This window comes from Clinocottus analis, unplaced genomic scaffold (genome assembly GCF_023055335.1).
Source record: "Clinocottus analis isolate CAN_PGR_092001 unplaced genomic scaffold, fCliAna1.0.p SCAF_13, whole genome shotgun sequence".
In the NCBI taxonomy this organism is placed as follows: domain Eukaryota; kingdom Metazoa; phylum Chordata; class Actinopteri; order Perciformes; family Cottidae; genus Clinocottus; species Clinocottus analis.
The window spans coordinates 8,977,806-8,993,046 of record NW_027175854.1 but is presented as its reverse complement, the minus strand read 5'-3'; the positions used below and the strand labels follow the sequence as shown (position 1 = coordinate 8,993,046).

General features: G+C 42.0%; 2 protein-coding genes across 3 annotated transcripts; both read left to right on the top strand.

Annotated features, from left to right (window-relative positions):
- The first annotated feature begins 13 nt into the window (after window positions 1-13).
- LOC137783651 (bile salt-activated lipase-like) lies at window positions 14-8,039 on the top strand. Of its 2 annotated transcripts, none has more exons than XM_068573825.1 (12): window positions 14-356; window positions 1,071-1,153; window positions 4,486-4,633; window positions 4,713-4,832; window positions 4,908-5,105; window positions 5,235-5,365; window positions 5,490-5,597; window positions 5,688-5,802; window positions 6,204-6,390; window positions 6,514-6,714; window positions 7,259-7,468; window positions 7,565-8,039. In XM_068573825.1, exons 3-12 carry the CDS (start codon window positions 4,513-4,515, stop codon window positions 7,746-7,748), a joined length of 1,575 nt encoding a protein of 524 aa, XP_068429926.1. In that variant the 5' UTR covers window positions 14-356; window positions 1,071-1,153; window positions 4,486-4,512; the 3' UTR covers window positions 7,749-8,039. The 2 variants fall into 2 exon arrangements, with proteins under 2 accessions (XP_068429926.1, XP_068429927.1); XM_068573826.1 differs by lacking the exon at window positions 14-356 and adding an exon at window positions 699-799 and having other exon boundaries at window positions 1,074-1,153.
- Window positions 8,040-10,572: 2,533 nt separating this feature from the next.
- LOC137783740 (bile salt-activated lipase-like) lies at window positions 10,573-15,019 on the top strand. The gene is made up of 11 exons (XM_068574019.1): window positions 10,573-10,650; window positions 11,094-11,241; window positions 11,374-11,493; window positions 11,597-11,794; window positions 11,938-12,068; window positions 12,475-12,582; window positions 13,331-13,445; window positions 13,585-13,771; window positions 13,850-14,053; window positions 14,155-14,364; window positions 14,827-15,019. The coding sequence occupies exons 1-11, from the start codon at window positions 10,588-10,590 to the stop codon at window positions 15,017-15,019; spliced, it is 1,677 nt and encodes a 558-aa protein (XP_068430120.1). The 5' UTR covers window positions 10,573-10,587.
- The last annotated feature ends 222 nt before the right edge of the window (window positions 15,020-15,241 follow it).

The window sequence follows — 15,241 nt, the reverse complement described above, 5'->3', positions numbered from 1 at the left end:
TCATAGTCTTTAACCATTTAGATCTTTAGTTTGACATGCTGAGCGTATTCTTTGACGTGCCAGCACTAGCATGCTGGCCCTGGATGTATGATTTGTCAGTCGGCCAACGTGATTCTGTCAACAGAAAGCTACCTTGCTGAGTTCAGGCTTAAACATAAGAGAAGTTATGACATGTTTAGTGTTTAACTTGTTTGACTAATCAATGGCTGTAGGAGGAGGAGAAACGGACTTGGTGGCAGATTTAATTTACTCATTTTCTCATGGACGCTCATGGGCATGTTTGGAAGTGACGATCCTCACTCGCGTCCATAAAGCCGATAAACTGAAAACTGTCCTTATTAAGTGAACAGCATCTGGTGAGTAAACTGCTTTTACAGCTTTTGAGTTTGTTTTTTTCACCCCGCTTGGCTGTCCGCCGCCGGCACCCACTTCAACAGAGCTAGCTTGCGAGCTAGGTGCGCTAGCTAGCTGGCGAGCTAGGTGCGCTAGCTAGCTGGCGAGCTAGGTGCGCTAGCTAGCTGGCGAGCTAGGTGCGCTAGCTAGCTGGCGAGCTAGGTTCGCTAGCTAGCCGGCGAGCTAGGCTCGCTAGCTAGCCGGCGAGCTAGGCTCGCTAGCTAGCTCGCGCCACTAGCTTCCTCCGCTAGCTAGAGGTCTTGGGAGAGCTGCTTCTTTCCTTTATTCCTGCAGGCAGCTAGTGTGTGATGGAGGTTCCAGCTCAAGAGGGTCGATGCTCCAGTCGAGATTAATCCCAATCTCTTACCAGCTGAATGTCAGCGATAGTCCAGTATCACCTTCTGAAGTTGTGTTGCAACATTATTGAAGCACATCACTAACATGCGAGCTTCAAGCTCATCTTGAGCAAATTTCATGCTTAGATTTAATTTTTTGTCTTTATTATTCAAATATTTATGTCATGTCTTGTGTTTTTCTTCATCCAAACGTTCAGAATCTCTGTGAGCCTAAATGTTTAAATAGAGGAAGTGGAAAATGGCCTCTCATAGTCATGGAAAACTTTCATTAAACGAAAATATTGGTTGCTATACTGACTGACCTTAGTTTCACCTCCACAGAAGACGTCCTATATTTTCAGAGAGGACATGTTGCCTCCTCATCGACAGATGTTTTACCAGCTCTGCAATTTGGATGCGGAAAGGTACGTTACAGTTCATTACATAATGATAATTGTATAACATACTTTAAGGGAAATCAAACTGTTGTCAGGGTGTCTGCACCTTCTGAAAAAACATCCTAAGAATTTGGAAATGAGGTGTTTGTCTCAAATATAAGTTAAGTGTTATAAACTTCAAAATTCCAGGGATCTTTAAAAAAAAAAAAAGTCTCATTGTTGACGGAATGAAGAAGAAAGTGAAGGTGATTCAAGTGACTACCTTCTACATCTTCTGAAACATTTCTGAGATCTTGACAACGATGTTGACTGAGAAAAAGAAGGTGAATCAAGTGATTAGAAATGACTGCAATTCAAATTCCAAGCATCTGATTCATTGATTGCTGTTTGGATGTTATAAATGATTTAACAAATAAAATACAATCAAAATATTTTTTGAAGTTTACCCACCCTGTCTGAGCAACCAGGGCCCCAGCGCCTATTATTGGACAAACATTTAGTTTGAACGTTTCCTTAATTATCTCCGGAACCACATTGTTGTTTAACTTTATTTAAAGTGGTACAATACCACAACCCTTGTGAGAAGATATATCTTGTATAAAATATAATCAACGTAACCGCTAAGTTTAAGTACTTACGTAAACTCCGTCGACTCTACAGCAGCTCCGTCAGCTTGACGCGGCGGCTGTAAAGGTTTCACCAAATCCGTAATAAGTACCCCTTACAAAGTCTGATTTCACTGATGCCCTTGGACGGATCTGGAAGGACATTCTACAAGACACCATCCGTCGTTTTATTAGGAGCATGCTGCGACGTTGTCAAGCATGTGTACAAGCACATGGGGGCCACACAAGATATTTAGAAGCATTTTGAGTTGCAGACATTCAATTTTGGCAAAATGGACTAGCCTGCTGCCACATAATTTTTTCCCTTTGATTCTCAGAGTGTATATGAAATCAAGCACTTTGTAAGCTGGAACTTGTATTTCACTCAAAAGATGTGGCATCCTTTCATTCCTAAGACTTTAAACTGTCCATATCAGTATAGATATACAACATAATTGTTTTTCACATTGAGATCTGATGTGTTTTTAAAGTTTTTGGAGCAAGTGCAGTTGTTATCAAAATATGTTATAAAAGTAATTTAAAAAATAAAATAAATTGTATTCTTTTCAAAAAGAAATTCTGAAAAAAACCCCGATATAAAATAACACAATTATTAGAACTCATTTGATGTTCATACGACTACTTGAACAACTTATTGTTGCAGCTGATAACGGTGGCGCTAGTTTGATTACTATATACCTGGCTTGGGAGCTTGTAAAATCAAGGCCCCCTGGTAACAATGAAATCATATCTTTACCTGTAATAATAATGCATCTTTATTCATTTCGTCATATTTTGTATCACAAATCTGACTCTACGAAAAAACTAAACTTTTCAAAAGAAATATATGAGGGAAGTAAAAAAAATAAATTAAAAATGAATTCTGAAAAGTATTGGAGTAGAAGTATAAATTATCAGACAATGAAAGTACATTTGAATGAAGTTAAACTTTTATTCTTGACTGTGAGAAAACCAATGAGCATGGGAGCAGACAGGATATATCATTAAAAGTGTTATTGCTATTACTAATCTAACAGCTCTGGTCAATCATGCACTACTTCCTCACTCTTTGGATTGGCTACAGCTGTGTGACTTTGAGTCCAATCACACAGCTGTGTCAACTTAGCAGAGATTATTTTAACACTGTTTTTTTTAACCCACTAAATGTAAAGCCAAGCCGCAACACCTTGGGCTTTGGGGATGTTGTCATTTCTATTCTGTTAAATTTGTACACAGTGAAATCCATCCTGAGTTCACCTTTCAATTTTAAGGAGTGCATATCATGCTCATTTAAAAAAAAAAAAAAATACAATATAATGTGCAGGGATCAGCGAACAAGTTTTTTTAAATTTTTGTGTTGATCTGTTTATAATAGAAATGAATAAAGTGACAGCAAAGTAGAGCAACCATACAACTTAAATTAAATACTATGCTCATTTTCATGTCTGTATTTTTATGTGAGGTTTCCAATCAAACACATTTCCATGTTTTCATTATGAAAAAACATATTATTTTCCTCATACAGTTTGTCTCAACATGCCTGTACTCACCCTCCGTCTGAAACGCTTCGTTTAAAGCGCCTGTCAGTTTGTTGGCTGGTGTGTAATCCAGACTCAAATGTACAGCACAAGAGCTGACAAAGGGAGTTTTTATGATATGGCCCTTTTACATGTTGACTTAAAACTTGTGGCAAAGATCGTGAGCTCTTAACCTTTGTCAATTGGAAATCTTCAACAGAGTCAAATGGCTTCATCTAAGTCGTCTCTTTCTCCCTTTTTATTTGCCATTACTATTTAACTACAGACTTTTTGACTCGATGGAAAAAGAGCATTGAAGGACAGGACAGGTTGGCCCATTACCATGGCCGATCCTTACACAACGTCACTATCAGGTTGCATGGTGGCAGATGTGGCGATCATGTGGGATGATGCTGTTCATGTGTGATAAGAAACAGATTAATGAAATATGTCACTGTTTATTCACGTTTCCTTCCACCATTGTCCACTAAAACCCCTCCACATATTTAGAAGTTGGCCTGAATCTTTGTTTGACCGCTCCATATGTTAGTTTGGTTCAGCCAAGTTTGAATGTGTTCGAGGTAATCCATGAAAAGAGTGATGGAAAGTGCTGTGTAGGTTAAATATACGTGTGATCTAACAGTGGGACAAGCAGGTGCAGGCGGACTGCACACTGATCGGATGTTGTTGAGGGGAGGGGTCTTCTTTTATAAAAGCCTGGGCGAGCATCAACTTTGTTGTCACAGTTTAGTCATGATGGCAAAGCTTGGCATTTTGGTAGCAGTTGTCGTGTTTCTGGAGGCGGTCTCTGCGACCTCCGTAAGTATCACAAAAATGTTTTTCCAGTGCATTTGAAGAACCCTGTGTTCAGGTGCTCTGTTCAGTATCTGCATTCATGGTGTTGAGTGTAAAAAGAGTGCTATACTTCCTGAAACTCTGCATATTTATTTATTTATATATATATATATATATATATATATATATATATATATATATATATATATATATATATATATATATATATATAGAAAGTCTTCATATGTTTGTGTCACAAGATATTTCTAACGTAGCATTCTTTAAATTAATGATTTTAATTAAATTTTGTATTTTTACAAAACAAAGGAAATGGAACTGAAAAGTAAATGGTTAATAAAATCTAAATGGAGCATTGCACACATAATTTGGTGTAGTTTCATGTGAAAAATGAAGTAAAATAAGATGTTTGTGTCCTCTGTAGCTCGGGGTGGTGTCCACAGAGGGAGGTATGGTGCAGGGAGAGAACATTCGTCTTGGGTATCGTCATCACATGGACGTCTTCAGGGGCATTCCCTTCGCTGACATGCCTGGAAGGTTTGAGAAACCAACACGTCACCCGGGCTGGGACGGTGGGTCGAATGACTGAACTTCTCACCCACTGAGTATGTATGTTTTACCTGCTCTCACACTGCGCGTGTCTCTCGTCAGGTGTTATGAGGACCACCGAGTACAGGAACAGATGCGTGCAGGTAAACCTGATGATGACTGATACTAAAGGCAGTGAGGACTGTCTTTACCTGAACATCTGGGTTCCTCACGGTCGCACAGGTAAAGACTGAGAGAAGTCCACAGTGTCATTCATAAAAGATTCACACTACTACCAACTCCTATTTTGTCTTCTAGTGTCCAGGGATATGCCAGTTATGGTCTGGATCTATGGGGGAGGATTCCTTGCTGGAGGCGCAATGGGTGCCAATTTCCTGGACAACTATTTGTACAGCGGGCAGGAGATTGCAGACAGAGGAAATGTTATTGTGGTGACGCTGAATTACCGTGTGGGCAGCCTGGGCTTCCTGAGCACTGGAGAATCTGACTTACCTGGTAGGAGCCATTTTCTTTTTTTTCACAACGGTGAAAGAATTAGAAGACGTTGACTCCCCCACCAATGTTATGTGTTGCACCATTAAAATCAAAGTTCAACGACTGAGTGAAACATGTGATACTCGACAGGAAACTACGGTCTTTGGGACCAGCAGGCCGCCATCGCCTGGGTGCACAGGAACATCCGCTCGTTCGGAGGAGACCCCGACAACATCACCCTCTTCGGAGAGTCTGCAGGCGGAGCTAGTGTCAGCTTCCAGGTGAGAAGCTCATTTCATTCTGGGTGTAGACAGATGATGAATATGAAATTCAACTTAAATTCAGTTTGTACATTTGAATCTAACCTAAAAAAAAGTTTAATACTGATATATGTCTCACCTACAGATTATCACTCCCCACAACAAAGGGCTGATCAAGAGAGCCATCTCCCAGAGCGGCGTCGCCACTTGCCCATGGGCTATCAACAAGAACCCCCGCAGGTTCGCTGAGGAGGTGCACAACAGCTACGATTACTTATTTTATTCTTTCTGTGCAACGTCAGGGCTGGTAGACAATTCAAGCAAATTTAAACCTTCTCCCCAGGTTGCTGTGAAGGTCGGCTGCCCCACCGATCAGACTATGGTCTCTTGTTTGAAGGTGACTGATCCTGTGGCGCTTACGCTGGCCGGCTCTCTCAGTTGGTCCAGCTCACCCGATCGTAAGGACAGCATACACTATACTTTACATTTTAATTTGAGATATTGTGGCACTTTCTTCCAGAACAATGCATACATGAAAAAGGTCTTCTTCCGCAAGGGTGTATTGCATCCTCACGGCAGAAACTGCTGATGCGGCCAACTCATAATGTTTACATAACAGAAGTGGATTGCAATAATTAGCATTTTCTTTTTTAAGTTTTTCTGGAAATTCATCCAAAATATGTGCTAAATTTAAACAGGAACTTGGCCCCAAAACAATGTCCAGACCTCAAACAGCTTGTTGCATAATGTATTTGAAGCATACTAACAGCAGATCTAGCAAATGGGAACTTATAATTCCAGATATATATAAAACATCCAGTTAGATATGTATATATCTCATTGTATCTGCTTCTGTCAGACCCCATTGTCTCCAACCTGGTCCTGTCTCCTGTGATCGACGGTGACTTCATGCCGGATGAGCCTACCAAATTGTTTCACAATGCAGCTGAGGTCGACTACATCGCTGGAGTCAACGACATGGATGGGCACCTCTTCACTGGCTTAGATGTTCCTTCAATCAACTCCCCTCTGGTGAACACGCCTATGTGAGTTCAAGCCATGTGAAACATTGACAATTCTACAACAGGAGCAGCGTGCCGTTCTATTGTTACGATTGTTAGAGCTGTGGTGTTTTATCAAACCTAATTTTCAAACCTTCCGGATTTTAGTGATGACATGAAGAGGCTTCTGAGTTCGTACATTCAGCAGGGCAAGGCTGCTCTGGACCAGGGTATCTCCACATACACTTCAACCTGGGGCTCAAACCCCAGCGGGGAGACCATCAAGAAAACCATTGTGGCAATTGGAACGGACTACATCTTCCTGGTTCCTATTCAGGTTGCCCTCTACCTACATGCTGCAACCGCCACGTGAGAATAAGATCTTGCTATTCAGATGTCTCTGTCAGTTTAATTAGAAGCCCTTTTGTTCAACACTTTGCTTTTGAAGCTGGGGAAGAAAAAGGTGTTCAAATACTGGTCTGGCAGGTCCTTCTGTGTGGAGTTTGCATGTTCTCCCAGTGTCAGCATGGGTTCCCTCCGGATTGTCCGGCTTCCTCCCACAGTCCAAAGACATGCAGCTAAGGTTAATTGGACTCCTAATTGCCCGTAGGTGTGAATGTGAGTGTGAATGGTTGTCTGTCTATGTCTGCCCTGCGATGGACTGGCGACTTGTCCAGGGTGAACGCTGCCTTCGGTCATTGACAGCTGGGATCGGCTCCAGCGCCACGCGACCCTAAAAAGGATAAGCGGTTCGGAATGAATTAACATGCACTACTCAACATCTGTCATTATAAGTAAACTTCTCATAACCTGCAGAAGAATTCAGCTTTTAGAAATGTGATCTTTATTTTTGTTGCCTGCCTCCTTGGTGTAGTCATTGTCTGACACCCATTATTCTCTCGTCTCGCCAAAGAACCGGTCTTACCTACTCCTACCTTTTCTCTGAGCCCAACCGTATGGGCGGCATTGCCCGGCCTTACCCCAGCTGGATGGGAGCCGACCACGCTGATGACCTGCAGTACGTGTTCGGAAAGCCTTTCACCACTCCGCTAGCGTACTGGCCTCGCCACCGCGACGTCTCTCGCTACTTGATTGCCTACTGGACCAACTTTGCCAGAACTGGGTATAATTCTGCAGACACGCGACATGGGAACTTCATGACATCAAACACACCTGTAGGTCACACTTCAGTTGCCCTTTTCTCTTCTTATGTCCACAGGGATCCCAACATAGGAGAGTCGGAAGTGCCCACTACCTGGCCACCATTCACCAGCAATGGACACAAGTTCCTGGAGATCAACTCTAGGATGGACAAGAACTATGTGCAACAAAATATGAGAATGCGTTTTGTGCATTTCTGGACCAGCATCCAACCCAACCTTCACATGTCGATCTCAGAATGAAGACTCATGCACCCAAAAGGTGGACCTTTAGTTTTAAAGTATCTTATCACTATTGGTTCATGAAAATTACAATTTATATTTATTTGGTTTCCTCTTTGTGTTGACTTATTTTAATTTACAACGGACGATGTACGGTTTTGCTAACCAAATTCACTTTGTATGTATGGAACCTTTTGGCTTTGTTTGTCTTGTGTTGGGTTTTTGGATGATAACGGATGCCATTAGCCTTCTACTAGATACAATGTTTGTGTTGAACCTAATGTACAAGATGTTATTGGTTGTGCAGAAGAGAGTGTTTGTAATATTAAAATAAACCAAATAAAAACAAACAAAACTTAAAATGTGGATCTATTGATATTCAGACTTCACTGCTGATTTGATACCAGTTTATCTGTGTTAGAGAACGCACGGGCTCTCAAACTTCCATTTGTACTCTTGAATTATATTAGAACTATTTTGTACTCTAAAAATGTTCTACCATAGTACTTCAAACCTATTTCATAATGATAAACAGAAACACATTTCCATTTCAATCATGTTGCAGAAGATAAAATAATCCTTTATTGCAATGTCATCGAAAGGTAAAACCTCTTCTTCCCCTTTTAAACAGGCTGATTTAATCCAAATTGCATTTTGACTCAACCTGACAACATTTATAGCCTGTAGAATTCAAATAATTGATCTTAAAATCTTTCTGAAAATAAACCGTAGGAAAACTCTATTGGTCCCAATACATGCAGATATTAAAACTCAGTCTGAAGTTGACTTTAACTGAATAAAACACACAAACAATCATTACAATACAATACAATATTTTTCTGTACACCATAAAATATAATAGTGGTCTTTACTCGGCTATCAAACATATCAATTCTTACTTGATTTTACCAAGTAAAAGTTATTTGCAGATCAAAAATAACCAGTTGACTAATTGTTTTGAGTAAAGCTAACTTGATACACTCAAGCAACAAATAACGGCTGCGGCCTGAGCATGTGCAGAAGCGAACATTCAGTCCATGCACGCTCAAGACACTGTAAAATGTTCAGCGCTTCTTAATTCTGCTGAAAGACACTTCAACGTGTGAACTATTTGGATACCGGGGATCAAACAGGCTACCCCGTGGTTACAGGATAACAACTCATACCTCTGCGCTAGTCAGGTCACCTGAAAACTAATGTAATTGTCACATAATGAAAGTTGACAAACGCATTTTGGTCGCAGGGCGCGTAACATTGAGCACCGGGAAAGTCTGAGTTACAAGTAAATGCCCCAGGACTAAACTTTCTGCATAATTAACGTTAAACAAGGCTGTGTCATAACGTGCAGTGTTTGTTCAGAGACATATTTACTCTTTGTAAACTGTTAACCTGGAGAACTGTGTTGAAGGTTTGCAATAGGCGGCAGCAACAGTAAGGTAATGTGTCTCTAGCATGTAATTTTATAAATGTACAATTATTAGTGTTTCAAGTTGTTTATGTGTCACAAACTGTTGTGTTGTGGTGTTTTACCCTATTAAAGAATGTTAGTTGTGAGTTATTGTTGTTATAAAGCTAAAACCATGACTAAAGTTAGAATTTTCGCACGGTGTCATGTGACGTTATCCACTCGGCGACAAGCAGGCTGTTGACTCAACACCCCAATGCCCTACTCCTTCTCTCTGGGGACTTTAATCATGCCCCTCCGTCCTCCACTCTGCCCACATTCACCCAGTATGTGACATGCCACACCAGAGACAATAAAACGCTGGATCTCCTCTATGCCAACACCAAGGAGGCATACACATCATCACCTCTCCCTCCCCTGGGCCGATCTGATCACAACCTGGTGCACCTCCTGTCTGTGTACACCACCATTGCACAGAAGCAGCCAGCTGTGACCCGCACAGTTAGACCGATGGAGCCGAGGAGGCTCTGAAGAACTGTTTTGAAACAACTGTGTGGGAAGTATTCAGTGATGCCCATGGGGAAGACATCGAAGGTCTCACCGACTGCCTCACAGACTATATTAACTTCTGTGTTGAGAACACCGTACCCAGCAGGACTGTACGGTGTTTCTCAAATGGCAAACCCTAGATCTCTCCGGAGACAAAGACCCTCCTCAAGGAGAAGAAGAGGGTCTTTGGACCTGGCAACATGTAGAAGCTGAGGACTATGCAGAGGGAGCTGAGGATGAAGATCAGAGAGGGTAAAGATGGTAAAGGGTAAAGATGTCTACAGGATGAAGATGGAGGACCAGCTGCAACAGAACAACACCATCGGGGCTGGAAGGGCCTCAAGGCGATTTTGGGGTTCAAAGGGCCCAACCAACAGCCGGAGGGGACCAAAAGCAGGTGAATGATCTGAACTCTTGTTTTAACAGATTTGACTAGCCATCCACACCTCCCCCCACACAGCCCCGGACCCCCTCTGCTGCTGCAACCCCCATCATCATCATCTGCAAACCCTGTGGGGAGACACTGACTCTACAGCCGTATAACAGTATCATTAAAGTTCGCTGGGCATATTTTGTTACATAGGTTTATGCGATAAAAGGTTTATGCGATAAAGTATACAAATGAGCAAAATATAGTTATTAAATTATTTTTGAAATAGTACTTTCGCCTTTGATAATCTCTAGCATTTGTACTCAAATGTTTTCCACAACAACTGCCCTTCACACGCGTGGGGCTATTTTGGGTGTTTTATCTAATCTCAAACTGTGTGTTATTTGACAATCTGGGAATCAGTCCATCTGGTTTCTGAGTCAACCTTTGCTTCATTATCAAGATTAGTTTCCACTGAATTTGTTTTTTTGTGCATATAAGTACCCGATCAGACATTCGCTGGTTTCTGGACGGCCATGGAGAAACTGAAGATTCTGTTTGCTGTTGTCTTTTCTGTGGCAACGGCCTCAGCAGCGTCTGTAAGTCTGTTGAAATTCCAATCAAATTCATACAGGATTAGCATGGAGTAATTAATCTGCTCGTTGTGGTTTGAAGATGAAAAAAATGAGATGTGACAATGGTGTCTGCCTTCACTAATGAGTTTGCTTCACCCCGTCAACTTTATGTGATTGCTAATAATTATAAGCTGACAGCGGCTCAAACATGTAGAACATTTTAACAATGTTGCATGAATGCAATTTCTCAAAAATCCATCAACGAATTCCAAAGTCTATATTCTCATGATGGTGCATGTGCACCGAGAGGAGGGATACAGCTTCACATTAACTTTTTCTGTCTGTCATAACATAGGCTACAAATATACATATCTCATGTCTCAATTGACCTTATTATTAACTTTTTAAACATACAGGCGTCACTATTCTACGCTGTCATTGAAGTTCTTGTCTGACCTCGTCTTTAGCTGGGCGTGGTACAAACAGAAGGAGGCGGTGTCCAGGGACGAAATATCCCTCTCGGCTTTTTCCGCTCTGTGGATGTTTTCAAAGGAATTCCCTTTGCCGCCAAGCCCGGCACCTTTGAGAAACCCAGACCTCACCCTGGCTGGGATGGTGTGTTCAAACCCAATGCGACCTAATGGAGCCTTTGTATAGAACATATAACATCTTTAAAATCTCACTTAAACTGCTAAATCGTCCCTGCATCTCTGTGAAGACATGACCGATAGAGTTTTCATCCCTAAGGTATATTGAAGGCAACAAAGTTTGCCCCGAGATGTCTCCAGCTCAGCATCCTTCAGACTTCAAGTTTTGGAAGCGAAGACTGCCTCTACCTCAACATCTGGGTTCCTCACGGCCGACAAGGTAGGCTTTGTTTTGTTTTATTTACAGTATTAGTGGTTCAATTACCGATACAGTAATTGTGCTTGTAAAGTCAAAATAAAAACCTCTGTTTTTTCACCCAAAGTGTCATCAGGTCTCCCTGTCATGATTTGGCTGTATGGAGGCGGCTTCATGGCCGGCGGTTCAATGGGGCCCAATTTTCTCAACAACTATCTGTACAGCGGTCAGGAAATTGCAGACAAGGGCGGGGTTATTATTGTGTCTGTGGGATACCGCGTGGGCTCCCTGGGCTTCCTCAGTACAGGGGACTCTCTCCTACCCGGTAAGAGCAGTAAAGGAAAAACTAGTTCTTCTACCTGGAGTGTCTTTCACATCCAGTTACTGGAATGAAGTGGGGTCATCTTTAAAAGCATCCAGAATGCCTGTTTGTTGGCTGTACTAACTCAGAATGTGCCATCGTGACAGGAAACTACGGTCTTTGGGACCAGCAGGCCGCCATCGCCTGGGTGCACAGGAACATCCGCTCGTTCGGAGGAGACCCCGACAACGTCACCCTCTTCGGAGAGTCTGCAGGCGGAGCTAGTGTCAGCTTCCAGGTGAGAAGCTTTAGTATTCTTCTAATAAGCTATGGGGGGGGTTGCAACTAATGGCTGTATTAAGGTTTTGTTTTTTAATAATTCATTTGAATCTTTATTAAGAAGCACGTATGCGTTGCCAGGCTTCAGAAAATCCATTTGGAGCATCAGTATATGATCCTCCTGCATAATATTTGTTAAAGCATGAATACATATTTACCTAAACATCTTACAAAGTATTCTGAGTATATTTTTGGAGCATTTATGCACAACAGCACACACATTTGAATACACAACTGCGCCAGAAGTGTCAAGTTCAACGCTGGGAAAGTGATATTTCCTGTATTTTTTTTTCTTCATTATTACGGAAGCCAGTCAAATAAACACCAAAAGTAATAACTGTATTATCTATTCATGCAATACGCAGACTCTGTCCCCCCACAACAAAGGGCTGTTCAAGAGAGCCATCTCCCAGAGTGGCGTGGCCTTCTGCCCCTGGGCTATGATCAAGAACCCACGCAAGATTGCAGAGGAGGTATGCCACCGTCAGATATCATGGAGATGGACCCATGCTTTCTCTTGAAAGCATAAACATATGAATCATTAATTTGACCCCAGTAGATTGTAAAGATACAGACTAATTAAATCTGTTTTTCACCCAAACTTCTACTAATATATTAGATACATACATATTTTATTTAAGTTACATCTATGTACATCCCTGCATGGACATCTGCATGCAGTGATGTACATATATCGGGAGATATGAAGCTAAATTACCAATGTTCTGTGGATGGACCAATTACTAACAGAGCACTCTTTAATTGGGATTTAGACTTAATATGAGTGGCAATAAAAAGTATTAAGCTTGGCATAGAGGTATTTATGTTTTTCTATTGATCAGGGTAAAAAAAACAGGGCTGACAAGCATTCCAAATTTGATGACTTTTGGAGTGTGGCATGTCCCCCAAAATCCAGTCCAATGTACAAAAATGAAAAAAACAGAATAATAAGAAACTGGAAAATTTCAATAGGGTCCTCTCGGACTGACTATGTGGGGTTGAATACTTTTCGTAGACACTGCTGTGAAAGCTGCTGGGGGTCATCAAATGATCAATAATCTATCCTAACAATGTTGGCTTTAGCATGCTATTGTCCAAGTTTCGCATCCTCCGCTGATATTTACTCAGGTCATGTTCGGTTGTCAGTTCAGAGCATGAAGCGTTCCATTGAGAGCTTAACTGAGATCAGTCCAGTCTACTGAATTAACTAAATGTTCTCAGGTTGCTGAGAAAGTCGGCTGCCCCATTGATGACCGGATGGTGGCCTGTCTGAAATCAACCAACGCTAAGAATCTCACCATGGCCTCCCCCGGCATCACACCTGGCAACCCAGACGGTGAGCATCATTTTTCTGATGATCTTTGTGCTTCATTCCAAATAACAGACAGCCAACGTGATGTTGTAGAATGTACTGCCATGAAAATATGTGCGGGTGTGGCGCCCCCTCAGTATTTCTGTCCCCTTGTTTCTCTCAGACCCCCTTGTGACAAAACTGCAACTGGGTCCCGTTGTTGACGGCGACTTCCTTCCTGATCAGCCGGCCAACTTGTTGCACAACGCTGCTGAGGTCGACTACCTTGCAGGGGTCAATGACATGGACGGACATCTCTTCACCTCAGCGGACATTTCCTCCCTTAGGGACAAGAATCAAGAGACTTCCGTGTAAGGCCGCTTTGTGCTTAGAGGGAAGGCATTTTGTATTGTGGGCCCTCAATCTTATTATTCATTTATTTACTGCAGAGAAGATATCAAGAGGCTCCTTGCTGCTTATACAAAGGGGATGGGGTCAGCTGCTTTGGAGATCGCCTTTGCTGAATATTCATCCAACTGGGGATCCACGCCCAGCCAGGAAAGCATTAAGAGAGCTGCTGTGGACCTTGGGACTGACTACCTCTTCCTGGTTCCTGCACAGACTGCCATCTACCTGCATGCAGCTAACGCCGGGTGAGGCCCACTGCTCGGTTATTTTCCCTTCAAGTCTTTTATGTCTGTGGACCGAACGCCACACCGATACAAACTAAAACCACAATGTGGTTCTTCAACAGGTCTGGCCGTACTTACTCCTACCGGCTCTCCGAGCCCAGTTTAATGGCCGGACCAGGCAAACCCTACTATGACTGGATAGGAGCCGACCACATGGATGACCTGCAGTTTGTGTTTGGCAAACCCTTCACCACTCCAAAGGCGTATGGGGACAGACACAGAGACCTGTCGGACTATTTCATTGCCTACTGGACTAACTTTGCCAGAACTGGGTAACTACATTTGCAACACTGACCTTTTCTCCAAAAAAAAAAGCACAATATATGAACAAACGTCTCTTTCAAAATCATTTACAATGTAGAGAGGAATGAAACTGGGAAGTTTGGTGTACGTGCTACTGAAGTAGAGAGTTCTCGCTCACAGTAGGAGAATGCAACTAATTTAGAGAAAACGGCCTTTAAACATTGTACATTTACATTAATTTTGAAGATAATATAAGGATGGTAAATACACCAATGAAGCATTAATTCATGGTAACTTTTGGTGAATTAAGGCGAAAGAAAAAAACACAAAAAGACAAAGTAATAAAATAAATACCTAAATGTGTATTTCTTTTAATAATTCTTATGGAGGCAAACCATCAGACAAAATCTCTAAATTTGACCAGTGCAAACTAAATAAATGTATCTCCAACTAACGTTCAATAAGTGTTTCTTCTTTTATTATTTTCACAGTAACCCCAACAAAGGAAACCTGAAGGTGCCTGTGACCTGGCCTGCATTCACCACCACTGAGCAACAGTTCCTGGACATCAATGCTAAGATGAACGAGAGCTCCATCCAACAGGACATGAGACAACGTTTTGTCCGCCTCTGGACCAGCACCCTTCCCAGCCTCCTATCGCATGGTGCCGCAGCGGCTCAGTGAGGCATCCTCTGTACAAAAAGAAGAGTGTGTGCTTTAAAACTTATGAGATAAAAAAGAAAGAACTGTCAGGAGCTTTAACGATATGTCAGAGTGCGTAGACGGCTTTTTAATTATTATTATTATTATTTTTTACAAATCTCCAAATCCTGCAGTGACATCCAGATTTAGTCTTTGTGGAAGATGTGCCCTCTAGAGGGGGGACCCTACTTATTTTCTGCTGTA

What these genes read in the sequence shown, in the direction of transcription:
- LOC137783740 (XM_068574019.1), top strand. Translation starts at nt 10,588, where the DNA reads ATGGAGAAACTGAAGATTCTGTTTGCTGTTGTCTTTTCTGTGGCAACG. An exon ending in AGGGGACTCTCTCCTACCCG is followed by an intron (nt 11,795 to 11,937) that starts GTAAGAGCAGTA and finishes CCATCGTGACAG; the next exon opens with GAAACTACGGTCTTTGGGAC. An exon ending in CTGCATGCAGCTAACGCCGG is followed by an intron (nt 14,054 to 14,154) that starts GTGAGGCCCACT and finishes GTTCTTCAACAG; the next exon opens with GTCTGGCCGTACTTACTCCT.
- LOC137783651 (XM_068573825.1), top strand. Translation starts at nt 4,513, where the DNA reads ATGGTGCAGGGAGAGAACATTCGTCTTGGGTATCGTCATCACATGGAC. An exon ending in ACGTCACCCGGGCTGGGACG is followed by an intron (nt 4,634 to 4,712) that starts GTGGGTCGAATG and finishes GTCTCTCGTCAG; the next exon opens with GTGTTATGAGGACCACCGAG. An exon ending in GGTTCCTCACGGTCGCACAG is followed by an intron (nt 4,833 to 4,907) that starts GTAAAGACTGAG and finishes TTTGTCTTCTAG; the next exon opens with TGTCCAGGGATATGCCAGTT.